The 16,649-nt window shown below is 51.6% G+C and overlaps 1 protein-coding gene across 1 annotated transcript; it reads right to left on the reverse strand.

Moving 5' to 3' along the window:
• Positions 1 to 4,375: 4,375 nt before the first annotated feature.
• Positions 4,376 to 16,114, reverse strand: KRT82 (keratin 82). Its single transcript, XM_004388363.1, is given in 9 exon segments — positions 4,376 to 4,614; positions 5,177 to 5,208; positions 5,621 to 5,841; positions 6,488 to 6,613; positions 9,386 to 9,550; positions 9,965 to 10,060; positions 10,769 to 10,829; positions 13,554 to 13,762; positions 15,710 to 16,114. Coding segments are annotated over 9 exon segments (1,554 nt in total).
• Between the last annotated feature and the right edge of the window lie 535 nt (positions 16,115 to 16,649).

Raw genomic sequence — 16,649 nt, forward strand, 5'->3', positions numbered from 1 at the left:
ATGCTATTAACAGAGCAGGGAGGAGGGAGAAATGCTGAGTGGACGGGGGTGGGGTGGGATGGGTAGGGGAGGGGGACCCTACCTTGGTTAGCTAAGAAGGGTCTGGGAACCCTGGCTCACTGCGGCTGTGTGTGTGTGTGTGTGTGTGTGTGTGTGTGTGTGTGTGTGTGAAGAGTGGGGGGAATCCAGATGCTGAGAAGGCTTTGCTAAAAGCCACCTTCTTCAGAGTGCTTCCGTTTTGCCTGGGGATGAGTTTTCATGTGGAGACCTGCCCCTGTTGGGAAAGAAAGCTTGGGAGTCCCCAGCAGGAGGAGACAGCCAGGGGTGGTAAGCCCACCCTTGCCCAGTACATCCGCCTCTCTGCCCGCTTAGATTAATGAATGCTCTTGTGGCATTTAAACACCACCTCCCTCTTGTTTGTTTCCACATTCCTGCCAGGCAGAACAACTTTTCCAGGTTTCATCTAAGTTCCTCGCACCACCCACACAGCTGTCACCTGTCCAGAGTGAAAATGCTGCTTCTTGTAGGCTTAACAAACATTTACTGGAGGCTTGGCTGTTAACTGAAAAGTTGGAGGTTCAAGTCCACCCAGAGATGCCTTGGAAGAAAGCCCTGGAAGTCTACTTCTGAAAGGTCACAGCAGTTGAAAACCTTATGGAGCACAGTTCTACTCTGACGCACATGCGGTAGCCATGAGTCAAAATCGACTGGAGGGCAATTAGTGGTTTTTGATGTGTGCCCACATTGCATCTATGTGCAGAATGGCTGGGAAGCAGTCCTCTTTCTTCTATGGGACTCAGTGGTCCTAAATTCCCCTTCTTTGCTGGGGTGCATTTTCAGAAGTCTTTTCCCCCAGTCTCAGCCCCCTCCAGGATTTTTCCTGGGCACTTGGAAACTCCTGGGTGGAGCATGGCAGTAGTGGCTGGACCTGGGTTCATTGACGTGATGATACAAGGGTCATTGGGAGGCAGAGGCAGAGGGTGCCTGAGGAGGGGGCAGTGGAGCAAGGAAGGGCAGTGTGGGGAGAAGAGCACGTGGGAGCTATGGGAGGAAGACGCAGGAAGGGACAAGGGAAGTGGAAGTTCTGGGGAGACAGATGTATTGACAAAACCCTTCCTTCCCCATCACCCACCCTCACCATGACTTTTGGGGCTTCCTTATCTGGTCCTCACTGGAGTGCTCTGAAAAGAACCCAGAGTTTGGATTCCTGAGCCAAGCTGAATACATTGAGGCTCTGGATTCATGCAGTTCTTCCTCTCTTGCTCAAGTCTCTTCTTCCCCGCGGGCAGGGGACCTGATCATCCCCGTATCCCCGGCATCCAGCAAGGCACTGGCCCAGAGGAGAAGCTCAGGAGATGTTTGCTGAGATGAGTGGAATGTGAACCCACTGGGATGCCACCAGGAGGCACTTTAGTTGCGCTTGCCCTGAGTCATTTCCTCCTTCGGGAAGGAGAGGGAGAATGGGAGCACCCCACTGTTGGGATGAGCAGGGCCTGATGGATGGTTCCAAACAGCCTCCCCTCCCCAGCATACACTCAGTAGAGGCCCGGGCGCTCTGGAATGTGAAGTCCCTAAGGGACAGCTGCCAGGCCTGGAGCACACCTTGGAGGGAGGTGGCAAGAGCCTTCTTTCCCTCTCCTGCTTGACTCCTAAGTCAGTCAGAAAACCCCAGTGGGGCATAGAGGTGGTCTCCTTGGAATCTCTGTTTCTGCCAACTCTAGGCTAGAGTGCCCTTGTTGTCTGCAGAGCTTTGATTTTTTTAACTAGCAGGGAGCTTAGCTGACACTAGGGTCAGGTCCAGAGTGGCTTCAAGGGACACTGAGACTCCCAGGCCCCAAGCATGTGCTTCCTTCAGCCATACACACTCTCTCCGGCTCACAGTGGCTGCTCCCTTGCCCAGATCTTTCACTATCTCCACCAATCTCAGGATTCAGGCTTGCCTGTCCTCTTCCTGGAAAGCATCCTGATTTCTGTGACTAAGGTGACACCCTCAGCTATGCCCCCATGGCCCTCTGTCATGGCCTTTCACAAGCACCCTCACACCAGTGATCTCGGGTTCCAAGACTATTCCCTGCTGGGCTGGGAGCCCCATGTGGTGTGGCTTGGCACACAATAGATGCTCAGTATAGGGCTCTGGGGGTGGGGAGCTATACCCCAACTCTCAGGAAAGGTGCCCACAAAGGGAAGAGAGCCCCTGAGGAAGGGTGGAGATCGGGGACAGGGAGGCAACAGGGAGGGGAGTTGGGGCCTCACGGAGTGTGGAGCCACTGCTGACCAGGTCTTGTCTCTAGGTCTTGGTGCTCCCTAAGAGGAGACTAAGAGGAGACTGGAGTGTCCTGGTCCTTCTCCCTTGCCAGCCACTGCCCACCTTGACTGCTTCCCCTAGGCCAGGGCTGTCCAGGCAAGGATAATGGTCTGGGAGTGAGGAGGAAGAGCCCAGGACTTGGGATCCCCCCATCCCAAGAGGAGAAGGAGTCCCTGGGCGGTGCAAAAGGCCGAAAGACCGAAGGTTCGAACCTATCCAGAGATGCCTCTGGAGACAGGCCTGGTGGTCAGCTTCTGAAAGGTCACAGCCTTGAAAACCCTATGGAGCAGTTCTACTCTGCACGTGTGGGGTCTCTGTGAGTTGGAATCCGCTTGATAGCAAGTAACAACAACAAGAGGAGAGGGGAGACTGGAGGATCCTGGCCTTCCTCTCTCACCAGCTACCACCTATCTTGACTGCTTTCTCTGGCCAGGGCTGTCCAGATACTGAGATGGAGAGGGGATGGGGAGGCAGAGCCCAGGACTTTGGGGCTGCTAAGGATTGATATGGAGTCCCTAGGTGGTGCAAACAACTCCTAACTGAAAAGTTGGAGTCCACCTTGAAGTGCCTGGGAAGAAAAGCCTAGTGATCTACTTTCAAAATATCAGTCTTGAAAACCTTATGGAGCACGGTTCTACTCGACACACATGAGGTCACTATGAGTTGGAGTGGACTCCACGGCAATTGGTGTTTTAAGTACTATAGACATGATAGGGGTGCCCCAGGATTTTCTCTAGGGCATATGAGGAGGCCTCTGTGCAGTAGGTGTGTGGTTTTTATGTGACAAGTGGCTTGGGTGTTAAGTGTGGTTTTTATGGATCCGCATTTATTCTACACGCCACTTGCAAATCATTCATATGTAACTTTCCCAGTTCTGTAACAACCTTTATTTCCACTCCCAAGCCCCCCATCCACCAAAGGCTGCTTATGGGTTCCCCCTCAGCCTCATAATGCCCACAGTGCAGGCTGAATAATCCTGATTCCTGTAGCCTGTGACCAAGAGTCAGTTTATTGGAACAGAAAAGCCCAAAAAGCTCATCATGGCTGAGACCTTGGATTCCTGGTGGGAGGGGCTTCTGCGTGATGCAGCACTGGGGGCGGGGCCTCTGGGGAGCAGCACCTCCTCCCATCTTAGTCAGGCAAGCTCCCCCAGTGCCAGAGCCAGATCTTCCAAGATGGCTGAGGCAGCTCAACATCACTGTAGCCAGGAAAACACGTTCATATCAGACCCAAACCAAGGGAAACTAAAGGGAGAGGGAGCAGGAACCGGGTGGCTATTTACAGGATAGGGGAGGGGAAAGGGCTTGATTCCATTGAGCAAATAATTTCAGTTTTTGATCCTCCATCTCTCCAGTAAATATTCCACGTCCCCTTGCCCTTTGTTCTGGGAGTTTTCCTGGGAGCCTCCCTCTTTCAGCTGCCAATGTGGGCTCAGGAAAAAGACTCCTTTTCATAGTGTGAGTTCAACAGACCTGAGCAGGCAAAGCTACTGCCCAGAGACCACCTGTCGATTTCCTGTGCTGACAGGAACATTGGCAGGTCCTAAGTGATTCTGAAATCCTGGCTGTTAGCTTTGGAATTCAGAATGGGATTTGGGGTGTCTCTTTTTGACATTGGCAATAGTATATGTTTCAGGTGGGTATTAAAAGAAGTTCACTTAGGCTGCAAGATAGTCAGAGATAAGGTGGGGTGGGGTGCCTCTTGGGGCAAAGGAGGCTGGCCTTGTGGGGAAACTTCCATAGGATCATCCACAAAGCAGGTCTTCTCATTCCAAAGAGGGTAGCCATTCTCTTGGCCACGCTAGGGCTGGACTGTCACCAGTGCAGGAGACACGGGGGATATATTTCTGTGCAGCCCACCCCTCCCTTAGAGCCTAACTCAGGGTCTGCACATAGCTAAGATATGAGTGCACCTGAGGGGCCGCTCTCATTGAAAACCAAGGGAAGTCTGGAGTTAATACAAGGAGATGGCGATTTTGGAATATCCTTGTCTTCACCTCCAATGGAGGTGCAAATCCAGGGCCAGGGTGGTGGGGCCCTGTTCCCTGGGCTTCAAGCCTCTAGGGAGGGGCTAACACTTGTGGCTGGCGGAGCCCCCAGCCCCCAGCTTCATGCTGGAGCTGCGCCCGCTCCCCCAGCCCAGTATTCCCTGGGGCTTGCAGGGGATATAGAGTTCACCAGTGCCCATGATGCTGCAGCCCCCACTGCTCTGCAGGATGCTGGTGCCCCCCAGGCAGTACTCGGTCCTCAGCATGGGTCTGCTGACTACACAGGGATCGTACAGGACAGCGCCTTTGGAGCTGCTCACGGCTGCAGGAACAGGAAGGGGTGCTCAGGGCCCTGTACCACATGGCACTAGGGGTGTCTGCCCTGAAACATCTCAGCCAGGCCATGCCCCCTACCTGCTGCCACTCACCACTAATGACGCTCCCAATCCATCTACCAATGTCCATGTCTCCCCCTCCAGCCACATTAAGTGTTTAGAAGTTCCCCACCTGCCTTTACCCGGAGCCTTGACAAGGCCAGTCCTGATATCTGAGTCACCGTCTCTGTTTCTACTTGCCTCGTCCCTCTTTCTTGAGCCTGCTTCAAATTCTCTTTCTCCAGAAAATTGTCCCGTGTTAGTACGGTTCCTTGCAGCTTATGGGCCTTGAAGCACTAAAACTATGCTAAGTATCTGCTTCCAGTTCTGACCCCCAAAAGACAGCCTCGAGGGAGCTCGCCGTCAGACCAGGAGCTCCTGGCAGACAGAGTTCTTCTTTTGGGGTTGGAGGGCATGCAGAGGCCCGGGCAGGGATGGTGTGGGCTGTCTGTGCTGGTCTGATCAACCTCCAAGACCCCGGAGCCCTTGGAGCAAGGCTCATCTACTCACAGATATTCACTGGCCCGATACCTTCACACAGCCTGGGGATAAGAGAAGAAGACACAAAGTAACTGCATGAAAGAGAACAAGGCAGGTAGGCATTTGCATCTCCCCTTCTCCTGCCTGCACCATACCCATTGCTGTCGAGTTGGTTTTAACTCGTAGCGACCCTATAGGACAGAGTAGAACTGCCCCATAGGGTTTCCTGAGGAGCGGCTGGTGGGTTCAAACTGCTGGTCTTTCGGTTAACAGCTGAGTGCTTAACCACTGCGCCACCAGGGCTCCTTAGATGCCCTCACCATGGACCATTATGAGGGCTGTGAACTGTGTGCAGGTTTGGATTTTTGATGACCCTGGGCTGGGTAGCAGCAGCAGCAGCAGCGGCAACCAGAGGGCTGGACAATACACACACCTGGTACCCACCCTTGACTAACCTGCCCTCGCTGAACTCACCTGTGCTCCTCGCCCTCCAGCAGGCGCCTGTAGGTGGCGATCTTGATGTCCAGGCCCAGCTTGGAGTTCATCACCTCCTAGTACTCCTTGAGCAGGCAAGCCATGTTCTGCTTGGCCTTCTGTAGGGCCTCCTCCAGCCCGGCCAGCTTGCACTTGGCATCGCTGAGGGCCGCCTCACCCTGCTGCTCTGCCTCGGTTATGGCACCCTCAAGTTTGCAGCACTGGGGGAGACAGCGCAGAAAAGCATTATGGGGGGCCCTGGAGTCCTGAGCAGACTCTCAGAAGAGCAGAGAGGACATGGTGATGCTTACATGCCAGACTCAAATCTGCTATGAGTTTCATCCTAGGATTGTGATATATAGTTCCTCCAGGAAATTGGGACCAGCTCTCATGTCTATAACACCTCAAGGGGATCTGAGATATCCCTCTCAGATACGATGAACAATTTCTTTGGGGCTAGTAGGTATGTTTTAAGCATCTGACTGGTCTTTACTAGCCTTGGAGGATAGAGTGGGTCTGGTTTTCTGAACTCCTTGGAGTCACCTTGAATTTCAAGTTCAGAGAATTACAGAGTCTTTGGGTTGGAAAGGACCATGGAGACCATCTTTTCTACTCTCCCGTTAAGTGAAGCACTCTTGCTATTTCATCTTTGACAGTAGGTCATCTAGCCTCTGTTGGGGACCTCACTGTCCTGAGGCTGCTCATCCTGACTCAGGTCAGCTCTTCTGAAGAAGGAGCTCGCTTCCTCTTAAGCAAGGCAGCACAAGTCTGCTCCCTCTTCCTCAGCACTCCCAGGGAATGTTGGACTTGCCCCACATGGCCCCACATGGGCAAGTCAGCCTCTGATGGGTTCTTCCCTGGCCTCACCTGGGCTTTGACATTCTCAATTTCTTGCTGCAGCCGTTGAATCAGCTTGTTCATTTCCAGGATCTCATTCTTGCAGTTGCGGAGGTTGTCACAGTGGTTCCCAGCTGTCATCTTCAGCTCCTCAAACTGCCGGGACAGGGGAGGTCAGAACCCCAGGCCCCCACACTCTGGGATATGCTCACTGTCTTTCTCACTGCCCCGACTCTCTTCTCCAGTGATCCCAGCTCAGGTGCTCTGAGTCCCTTCCCCAGTGATTGCTCATGTGCTCTCTGGATTCTTACACCTATTTTGCTCCTGTCTCCTCTCTGTTTCCAGCCAATTGCAGTGTCCTTACATGGGTCGCTCCTTATCCTTCTTTCTCCCCTTGTAGCCCTGGGTCTTCAGGCTTGTGAAATTCCTCTCCAAGCTCCAAGACCTCCTCTTCTCTCTCTAGCTTTCCTGTGTTTCATCCTTTTCTCAATGTCTCATCTTATTTTCCCTGTCCCAGAGCCCAATAGTCTCCCAAGGGTGGCTCTCCCTTTTAGACATCCCTCCAGACCTTGGAAGGGGTTTCTGAGCTCAGCCTGGGATGCCTATCCGATCAAGGACTGAGGTCAGACCATATATGTCCATTGGGGTGAGTACGTTTTAGTGTTCTGTCTGAAAACAATTGAAAACAAAACGCAATGTTACGTCCTACCTTGGCTTAACACTTTTTTTTAACCTTTGTACTCTGAAAAGAATTTCTGTATAGTAAATGTTATAGCTTACATTTATAGATTTTAAAAAATTGGCCAACTCTAGATTTTCTGCATATAATGGATGGGAGCATATTGCATAGAAAATTCCAAACAAGAGACAATCACAAATTCACTCTCTTTGGCTCTTTTGTTATTTGGTTACTGTGGGAGATCCTGCAGTTGCCTAACCAATATCTACTCTCCCCTTCTTCTTAAAAAAGAGCACTGCTTTTGTTTGGGGTGGCAATGAGCCCAGATAAGAAATTATTTCTCAGCCTTCCTTGCAGCTATGGAGGACTTGCCGTATAGTTCTTGCCAGTGAGAACTATAGACGTTGCTGGGTAGGGCTTCCAGGAAAGCTCTTTAAAGTGGAGGTTGACTCAGCTGGCACGTTTCTTCTGCCCTCTGTTCTCCTTATTCCTGCCTGGAATGAGTATGTGACATTGGAGGTATAGCAGCCTTTTGGGGACATGAGGCAACCATGAGGATGAACGTATATGTAAGGATGATGGAAGTCTAGGAGCCTGGGTCCCTGATAGCATCAGAGAACCACCATGCCATCCCTGTTGATCTATTTCTGTACTTCAAGTTATCTGAGAAAAAAGTAAAAACCTAACCTGTTTTAACTATTGTTAGATTTCTGATCCTTACAGCTAAATACAATCCTTAATTAATAGAGTTGGCTTTCTGATTCTGTCTGACTTAGGAGGATGGGAAAATGAGATTGTATTCCCTGAGACTACCTGACTCATGGGTGGCCCAGGAAGGCAACCTGAGGAAGAGCCTGCTAGGGTGAGACCTGGCTGTGGATGGGCCAGGAGTTGACTCCAGGCCAGGGTTTGCTACTTCTGATCACCATGTACCTCTACGAAATGGATAGAGCATCACTTGGGGTTCTCCCTGGGCAGTGATACCACTGCCTTCAGAAAAAAAAGTCTAAAGTCCTTTAGCGTAGCTCTGTAGACCTCCTGTGATTCGTCCACGGATACCTCTGGGCCTGATCTCTTTCACAGAACATCACGCTCCAGAGACCTCAGCCGTGAACTTCCATGCTTCCTTCTCCTGGCTCCTGCTGCTCCTCAGCCTGACCACCCAACCTCTATTCTCTGCTTATTGAAATCTTACTTGTCCTTCAAGATTAACATCAAATGGCAATATTTCTGCCTCTCCAGACACAATTTGTTGCTCTGTCATCATTCCCATAGCCTACTGCCTACTGCTTGCTTTAGCAATCATTTCATGCTACCTTGTATTTTGGTTTGGTTGCTTACACATCTCTTTCCTCTCTCCCCCTGCTGCCTCCCTCCCTGAATCTCCTTGAGGACAGGGATGCTCTGATTCTTCATATCCTCTCAAGGCCACACTCCTCAGCAAGGCCACGCTTCCCTGATGTCCCTATTTAAATCATACCCCACACCACCCCCTAACCTGTACCCTGATTTATTGTCCCCATAGCACTTATCAGCATCGAACACACATCCATTGCATTTATCGATTTGGTTTATTGTCTGTCTCTCCTGTTTCTAGAATGAAAGTGACACAAGGCAGGGACTGTGTGTGTTCTGTCCCCTGCTGCATCTCCAGCATCTGGAACTGCATTTGGCGTTTAATGGGTGCATGATAAACAGTTGTTGAATGAATGAATTAGAGAATGAATGAACACTTGCATGGTGCCTTTCACAGGCAGGGTAGGTGAGGCAGAGATGATAATATTGTTAAATCCAATTGCCCTCGGGGGCATGCCTGCCCTCCCAGCAAGCCCTTAATTACCTAAGTCTCGGCCACCTTAATCACTGTTTCTGTTCCATTAGTAACCACCCCATGCCACCAGCTGCCTTCCACGCCTTAAAGCCTGGAGCCCTCTTTGCCTTCATCAAAAATTAGTATTTACTGACTGTTGCTTAGAGTCCAGGCCTGGAGCCAGTACTTCCGGTAAGTCTGCAGGTAAATACGGCTGGATGCCCATGGCACCCTGATAATAGGCCTAGGCTGTCTGTAGGGTCCCCTCCCACATGCTCTGCAGAGACCTGTCCGTGAGCCCAGCAGCAACAGCAGGGATGGGGTTTACGTGGTTCCCTGTGGCTGTGGCGTGGCACAGCCCTCATTAACTTCTCACCTGCTTTCTGGGGGAGCAGGTCGGGGATCAACTCCCACCCACCTCTCGCTCCCCAAGCCTCACCCGGCACTGGTACCAGGCCTCCACTTCAGCTTTGCTGCGGCTGGCGATGTCGTCATACTGGGCCTTGATCTTGGCGATGACGCTGTCCATGTCCAGCTCCCTGCTATTGTCCATCTTCACAATGACCGAGGTCTCTGAGATCTGAGACTGGAGCAGGCAGATCTCCTGGGGGAGGGCCCCGGGAGAGAATGAGTGAGCTCTTTGAGGACAAAGGGGGAGAGAAGTGGGGGAAGGGGGAGAACCTGCTTTGACATTCAGGTGACAGATTTGCACGGGACTTTACTATAGCCATTCTGGGCCCTCAGTCATCCACTTGCTCCTCATCCCGACCGTCTAGTTACACCGAGTCCTGTGGAAACTTTCCCAAAGGGGCCTGAGAGCCCAGGTCTGAAAGATCCATCTTCTGGGGGTCTCACTGCCTGAGAACCTCTGTCCCCACTGATTTCGTTACGTGCTCATTTTTAAGTCGGCTAGTCTGGAAATGTGCCCACAGGCAGGAGCCTTCCCACCCCATCGGTCCCTTGGTCCCTTGGGACTGGCCCAGACTGACCACCTGGTGGGCAGCCTGGCCGCAGGTACCTCCTCATACAGGCCTCTCAGGAAGTCGATCTCCTGGAGCAGAGCCTCCACGTTTGTCTCCAGGTCAGCCTTCATCAGGAACGCTGTGTCCACATCCTGTGGCAGAGCAGTGACAGACTGTAACCTGGGGCTGGGGCACTGGCTGTGGTCTGGCTCCCAGCAAGCTCTCCTCAGAGGACCACCTTCCACCAGCCAGGGCCCCCTTCCAGGCCAGCTGGTAGCAGGTGGCAGGTTCGCGTCCCACCTTTCCTCAGACCCAAGTAGAAGTGAAAGGGTGACAGAACCAAGGCTGGGGGAGGAGGGTGTCCCCAGCCCCTGGACCCCAGGCTATGGCCTGGAACCCTGATGGGGAAGGATCTGAAAGAAGGGACTTAAAGGAGCCTTGACTGTGGCTCCTCAGAGCTCACTTTGTGGAGTTCAGGCCTGGAAACATCTGGCTGTGTGTCTATCTAAGGAATCATCATGACCGTTTTCATCTTGGGGTGTTCCTGTCAGAGTTTTTGATTTGGGATTACCACCTCTCCAGCTTCTCGGGCAGGTGTAGACACCGCGCTTAACCTTCTTTAGCCCAAGTGAGTTGGGAGGTTGAGGCCAGGTCAATCACTGCCCCCTTGCAAGGGGCGGGAGGAGGCTGACGTCCCTTTCATGGGGGCAGTGGGGCTGGCACAAGAGTCTGAGGGGGGAGAGACCGTTTTGTGGGTAGGTGGGCAGCAGACACTTTCGGACACAGTCCAGGGCTGAGTGTCCTAGGCCAGCTGTGCCAGCACAGGGGGACTTCTCCCACTCTGCCACATCCCCCCTTACCTTCTTCAAGGCGACAAACTCATTCTCGGCACAGGGTCACAGGGAGCGCTCCTCCTCATATCTGGAGGGATGAGGAGAAAGAAATGTTATAGTCAGGCTTCTGGAGTTTGGAAAAGGCCTTGGTTTCAGGCCTGAGGGAAGAGGCCTTTAGGTTCCAAATCTGCCTCTCTCTGACTGAACAACCTAAGAGGTCACCAGGTCCAGCCGCCTGTGGGCACCTCTAGCCCTTCCTACCATTCAAGACAGATGATTATTAACATAGCCTCTCATTAGCCAGTTTTCAAGTTAACCATCTTCCCCCTGTATCCTGTTCTTGTGATGAATCATCCCCTGGTAAGTCCTTCTTAAAGCCACCTTCATTCTATCTTTCTGCTAAGGAAGCCCACTTCATCTAGTTGTTTCCTCTGGGAAGGTGGAGGACAGTTGGCTGGCTGTTGCTGGCACAGCTCTGACTCTTTGGAGTTGTTCTGAGAGTTGACTGCAGTCACTGAAGTTTCTGGCAGACCCCGTGCCCACTCCTCACCAGGAGGTTCTGAGCCTGGCCTCAACCTGGCATTTCAGTTGCAGAGGTAGCAATTACTCCAGGCCCATAGAGGTGGCCCAAGTATTTGCTAGGCTCCCAGGGAACTCTTTGGCCTACTCACTGCTCCCCAAGGCGAGGAAATCAGGTTCAGAGGGTTCGGAATGACTCAGTTTGATGAGTGACTTCGATTCATTGAAAGCTTCACTGTGCTTCCTGACGCCCATCTTTCCTTTTCCCACCAGAACTCTGCTGAGGCTCTGGCAGTGGACCCTGGAGCCAGATGGACTGGGTTTGAATTCCAGCTCTGTCACTTGCTAGTTTTGTGACTTTAGGTAAGGTACCTAACCTCTCTGTGCCCCATCTGTAGAAGGAGGACAACAGGGTACCTGTTCACGGAGTACCTGTCTCACAGGTCTGCTGTGAGTTAATTTATCACATGAGTTAATATCTGCAAAGCACTAGGACAGTACCTGGCAGGGAATAAGTACTGTGTGTTTGCTATTATTGTTAAAATACCATTTTGATCTCACCCTTCTCCTACTGCCCTGCTTTTAAAATCCAAAGTCCTCAGCTTGAGCGGCATACGATGTCTCCTAACCATCTTTGGTCTTATCTTGCTATTTACTGCTCAGAAAGGCACTTCTCAGCTGAGGGGGCCAGTCTCCTCCTTCCCTCCACTCAGTCCCATAGCCTTGCTGCGTCTTGTCTCTGTCACAGCCTTTGCCTGAGTTGTCCTCTCTCACTTGGTGCGCTCTTGTCATCTGCTTCTGTCCGTCTTCCTTCCCAGGGCCTCCTCTGGACACCCTTCTTATTAAGAAGTCACTGGAATGAAACTTATCCTTCAAGGTCCCAAGCAAATGGCACCTCCTCCAAGAAGCCTTCCTGGGTCCCTTCTGCTCTCTCCCTCCCTTGGGATTCCTCTCCCCTCCTGCTTTTCACCACACTGAAGCTGTCCCTGTGCATGCATGAGTGGTCCGTGCATACTGGACTGGGGCATCTTGCAGGAAGGAGGTAGCCTTTTTTCCTCTCTCAAACACCCAAGCCTCCCATCACAGGGTCTGGCATCAGGCAGGAGCATAGATGACACTTGCTTCACTGGAGTCTCCCACCTGGCTCCATTCCAGGGACCTACATCCTTATCAGTCATTACTCTCAGTATATTTGCACTTGCTTCTCATCACTGAAAATGTGCCCAGTTTGTCCCGCCCCACTGGAACATGCCCTCCCATGGGGCATTGGCCTAGGATGGGTCCCCCAGGACCTGTGATAGCAATTTATCTGGGTTTCAACCTCTTGCAGACACTAGATTCTGCATGCCGGCACATCGGCACATCCTTCATTCACATATGCATATCAGCTACCCACTCCTGGCCATCTGCTTCTGAAAGGTCACACCTTTGAAACCCCACAGTTCTACTCTGCATACATGGTGTTGCCATGAGTTGGAATCGACTCAAAGGCAACTAACTACAACAGCCTGTTAGCCTGCAAGTGCTTATTAGAGAGAGGGCTTATCAGGCGGAAGGGACAGCAGAAGCAGAAGCTTGGAGGGAGGAATGTGTGGGAATCTGCCTGGGGAATAGGAGGTAGTTCAGGATTTGCAAAGGATTGATGTAAGACAGGGCAGAACAGGTGGTTTGCAGCAGAAACCTGGAGTGGCTGAAATGGCAGGTGAAAGCATCTGACTTACAGTGAGAATGAAGCCTTATCTAGGCAGGGCTGTGGGAGGAGAGAGAAAGATAGAAATGTATAATTTCAGAGCTCAATGCACCTTCAGTGCAGCCACCACCCATCTGTTAGTAGAGGCCTGCTTATTGCTATGATGCTAAACAGATTTCAGCAGAGCTTCCAGACGAAGATGGGCTAGGAAAAAAGGCCTAGTGATCTACTTCTGAAAATCAGCCAGTGATAACCCTATGGGTCACAATGGTCTGATCTGCAATCAATTAGGGGGATGGCACAGGACCAGGCAGCGTTTCGTTCCATTGTGCACGGGGTCGCCATGAGTCAGGGGCCAACTTGCTGGCAGCTAACAATAACACCATGTGACAAATGGGCAGTAGACCTATATGCTCTGCCTATGTCATCCTACTAAGTTGTTCTACCATATAATGAACTAAGTTTCAGGCTTCCCATTTTATAGATGGGGAAACTGAGGTCCAGATTGTTTAAGTAGCTTGCCCTAGGTCTCTAGCTGGCTTATGATGGTGTCTGTCAGGCCCTGAAGTCCATGCTCATGTCATCCCCCATGGGCAGACGCACTTTTTCTTGTAGCCTTCCAGCACTTCCTGGAGGCTACAGAGCTCTGACTCCAGCCTCGTTGGGTCCCCAGCCACACAGTCCAGCTGCTTCTGGAGAGCGTAAGTGTAAGTCTCGAAGATGGGCTCGATGTTGCTCTGGCAGCACCTCTGCTGCTGTAGGAAGTTCCATTTGGTCTCTAGTAGCTTGTTCTGTTGCTCCAGAAACCTCACCTGCAGCCAAGAATGTGATGTTACTGGGTAGCAGGGATCGTGGGGACTGTGGCTTGGGAAGAGTAAATGGTAGCCGGGGCAATGGAACAGGGTTGTGCCCTTTCTCCCAACACACCACTACTAATGTGCTAGAATTTGCAAAGATTAGGGTCTCTGCGTCTACTGGCCCCTGAGGATATTCGCCTCTGTGTCTCCCCAGCCTGAGGTATAGGACCCCCACCTTCCATTCAGGGTTGCATATTGTAATAGAAAGGGTACAGTCCCAAGATGCCTGGGGCAGGTCCACGTTCCAGTCCTGCCTGCCTACCTCTCACTAGCCTTGAGGTTTTGACCAAGGCATCCCATCCCTTCAAGCCTTATTTTGCTTCCTACAACTCCTATGGAGGTCATGTGTGGGAAGGCTCTTTGCGAGTCTTCATACTAACGCAAGATGGTGATGTTATACTTGGGAGTAGGGGCTTGCTTTTTTCAGGGGCACTCAAGCGGGGGAAGGTCAGATCAAGGGTTTTGGCTTAGAACCCTAAGCTCTTCACCTGCTATGCTGCATCCTGCATGGCTGTATCCAAAAAATGCCAAGGTCACAGTAACACGGAAGCTGCTGGCCCACTGCCTCCATTTTTGTGTAATGGAAACAGATTAGGAAAAACTGAATGAGTTGACCATGGCCATTGGCGAAGGGAACACAGTCTCTAGTCCTCTGCCTGGGATTTTCCGTATTGTGCATTGTCTTTCCAAGAAAGCTGCAGAAGAACTAATGTTGCCCTGCTTCTCATCAACAGCCACACCACCAGGAGCCTCCCACTCTTATAGAAGGTGGTTATGACATTGTTGACCATCAGGGCCCGAGTTATGGAATGAGTTTACAACCAGAACTTAATAAGCTTTAAAAATAAAATGATAAGTGTAACAGTTCCCATTTGACTAAAATGAGTTCCTTTTTGAAACACTTTTGCATATGTTACCTCCTTTAATCCACTCCCCACTCCCACTCCACACACATAGTAGGGTCCCTGAGGCTGAGAAGAAGTGGCTTGCTTGTATGAGGGCCTCAGGATAATAGGAGAGCCAACACCAGGGCCCAGGTCTTTGCTCTAAACTTTGAGGTTACCGGAAAAACACCAGCTCAGCCCTTGGCATGTATCCTGATCCCAAGTGCTTCCCGGGGACATGGGGCAGGCCCGGGGACAGCTGAAGAGTGACAGGCCAGTTTGGTGCTTTCTAAAGGCGGTGTGTTACCCCTCCTATAGCCTTTCAGAGCTCTGGCTCCGAGGTTGACAGACCTGGATGATCGTCACCTAGTGTCCCTAGCTCAGACTACCCCACTTTCTGCTCATCCAAGGCCTAATCTGATGGCAAATTCTGGTATCACAGTGCCCATCTCTACCTCCAGGCCCAAGGGTCTCAACCCAGTTCAGGCAGACAGAATGTGGCTCTATTTTTAAAGCCTCTTCAGGAAGGACAATTCTCTGCCTCTTTGGTAATTCCCTTCCTTGCTTTGGAAGTTCCTCTTGTAGTCTAACCTCAGACAACTTTGATGATTTTATCAGATAATATCCAGAGAAAGATGACATGCTTAAAAAAAGGACAAGGCCACAAACATGTTTTATGTTGAGCCTGATCTAACCATCTCACAACAATCAGTGGTTGTGGACTACAGGAGCCATTAAACCCATTGTCGTCGAGTTGATTCCAACTCATAGTGACCTTAAAGGACAGAGTAGAACTGCCCCAATGGGTTTCCGAGCAGCACCTGGTGGATTTGAACTGCTGACCTTTTGGTTAGCAGCAGTAGCTTTTAACCACTACACCACCAGGGTTTCCAGCCAATGGATAAACTGTGACTTCTCTATCGTCAGTGTTTTCCTGCTCCCCCTGGACCAGACAATCATGTTTCCTGCAGTGGTTCTCATCCTGCAGCCCTGAACCACTTGGGCCCCGGCCTCTTACCTTCTTGATGAAGCATGCAAAGCGGTTGTTGAGGCACTTGATCTGCTCCTTCTCATCCCTCTTCACCCTTTGTACGGTTGGATCAATCTCCAGCTCGAGTGTCACCAGCAGGTTCTCATTGATGGTGACGGCGGTGATGCAGGGAGAAGGCCCACAGGAGCCCCCCACTTGGTACCCGAAGCCAGGCAAGCCGCACCTGTAGGCGACCCGGGGCCTCCCGAAGCCCATGTTGCACAGGCTCCGTGAGCTGAGGCAGGCCAGGGCTCGGAGGCCCGCACCACCCCCAGGCCGGCAGGGTCCCTTGCTCACTGCACAGAGGGTCACTGTCCGGGGGATGACAGCCATGCACGAGCTAAAGCGCCGACTGCCACTTCTGTAGCCTGGCCGAATGGAGTGGCACGACATGGCAGAAGAGAGAGACAGACAGGTAGGAGCCCGGGAGGGGAGAATGGGAGGCACGAATTATCAAGTCACAGCTCAGCTTTCCCCCTTTTATCTAGCAGGGGGATGGAGGGCTGAGCTGGGTCAAACCCCAAATCACCATTAAATCAGGTTCATAAGCTTGGAATATTGGCAGTTGCTAAGTGCCAAGGTGGCTAATTAGGGGAGCAAAGAGCAAAGAGGAGGAGCCAATCGCCAGAGCTGGCCTTTTTGTCCCTTTTCCTTGTTTATGGGGGTGATGAAAGGGGTCAACCACAAAGATGTGTTTGATGTATTCAGTGGCTCAGCCTCAAGGAAAAGAAGAGTTGGGACTTTGTGCTGTTTCATAGGCGGGGAGGCTGGAGAAGCATGAATTACATGCCTTGACTATCCTAGGATTAGAGGGCAAATTAGATAGGCTTGAAGATGCTATATTTCCCCGAGGCTGCTTTTATGTTTTTCTGAGGATGCTCCAGACCCAAGGGCTCTCCATGGGCTCCTAGGTGGTCCTAGAAGTTCC

Source organism: Trichechus manatus, unplaced genomic scaffold (genome assembly GCF_000243295.1).
Source record: "Trichechus manatus latirostris isolate Lorelei unplaced genomic scaffold, TriManLat1.0 scaffold00209, whole genome shotgun sequence".
Lineage (NCBI taxonomy): Eukaryota > Metazoa > Chordata > Mammalia > Sirenia > Trichechidae > Trichechus > Trichechus manatus.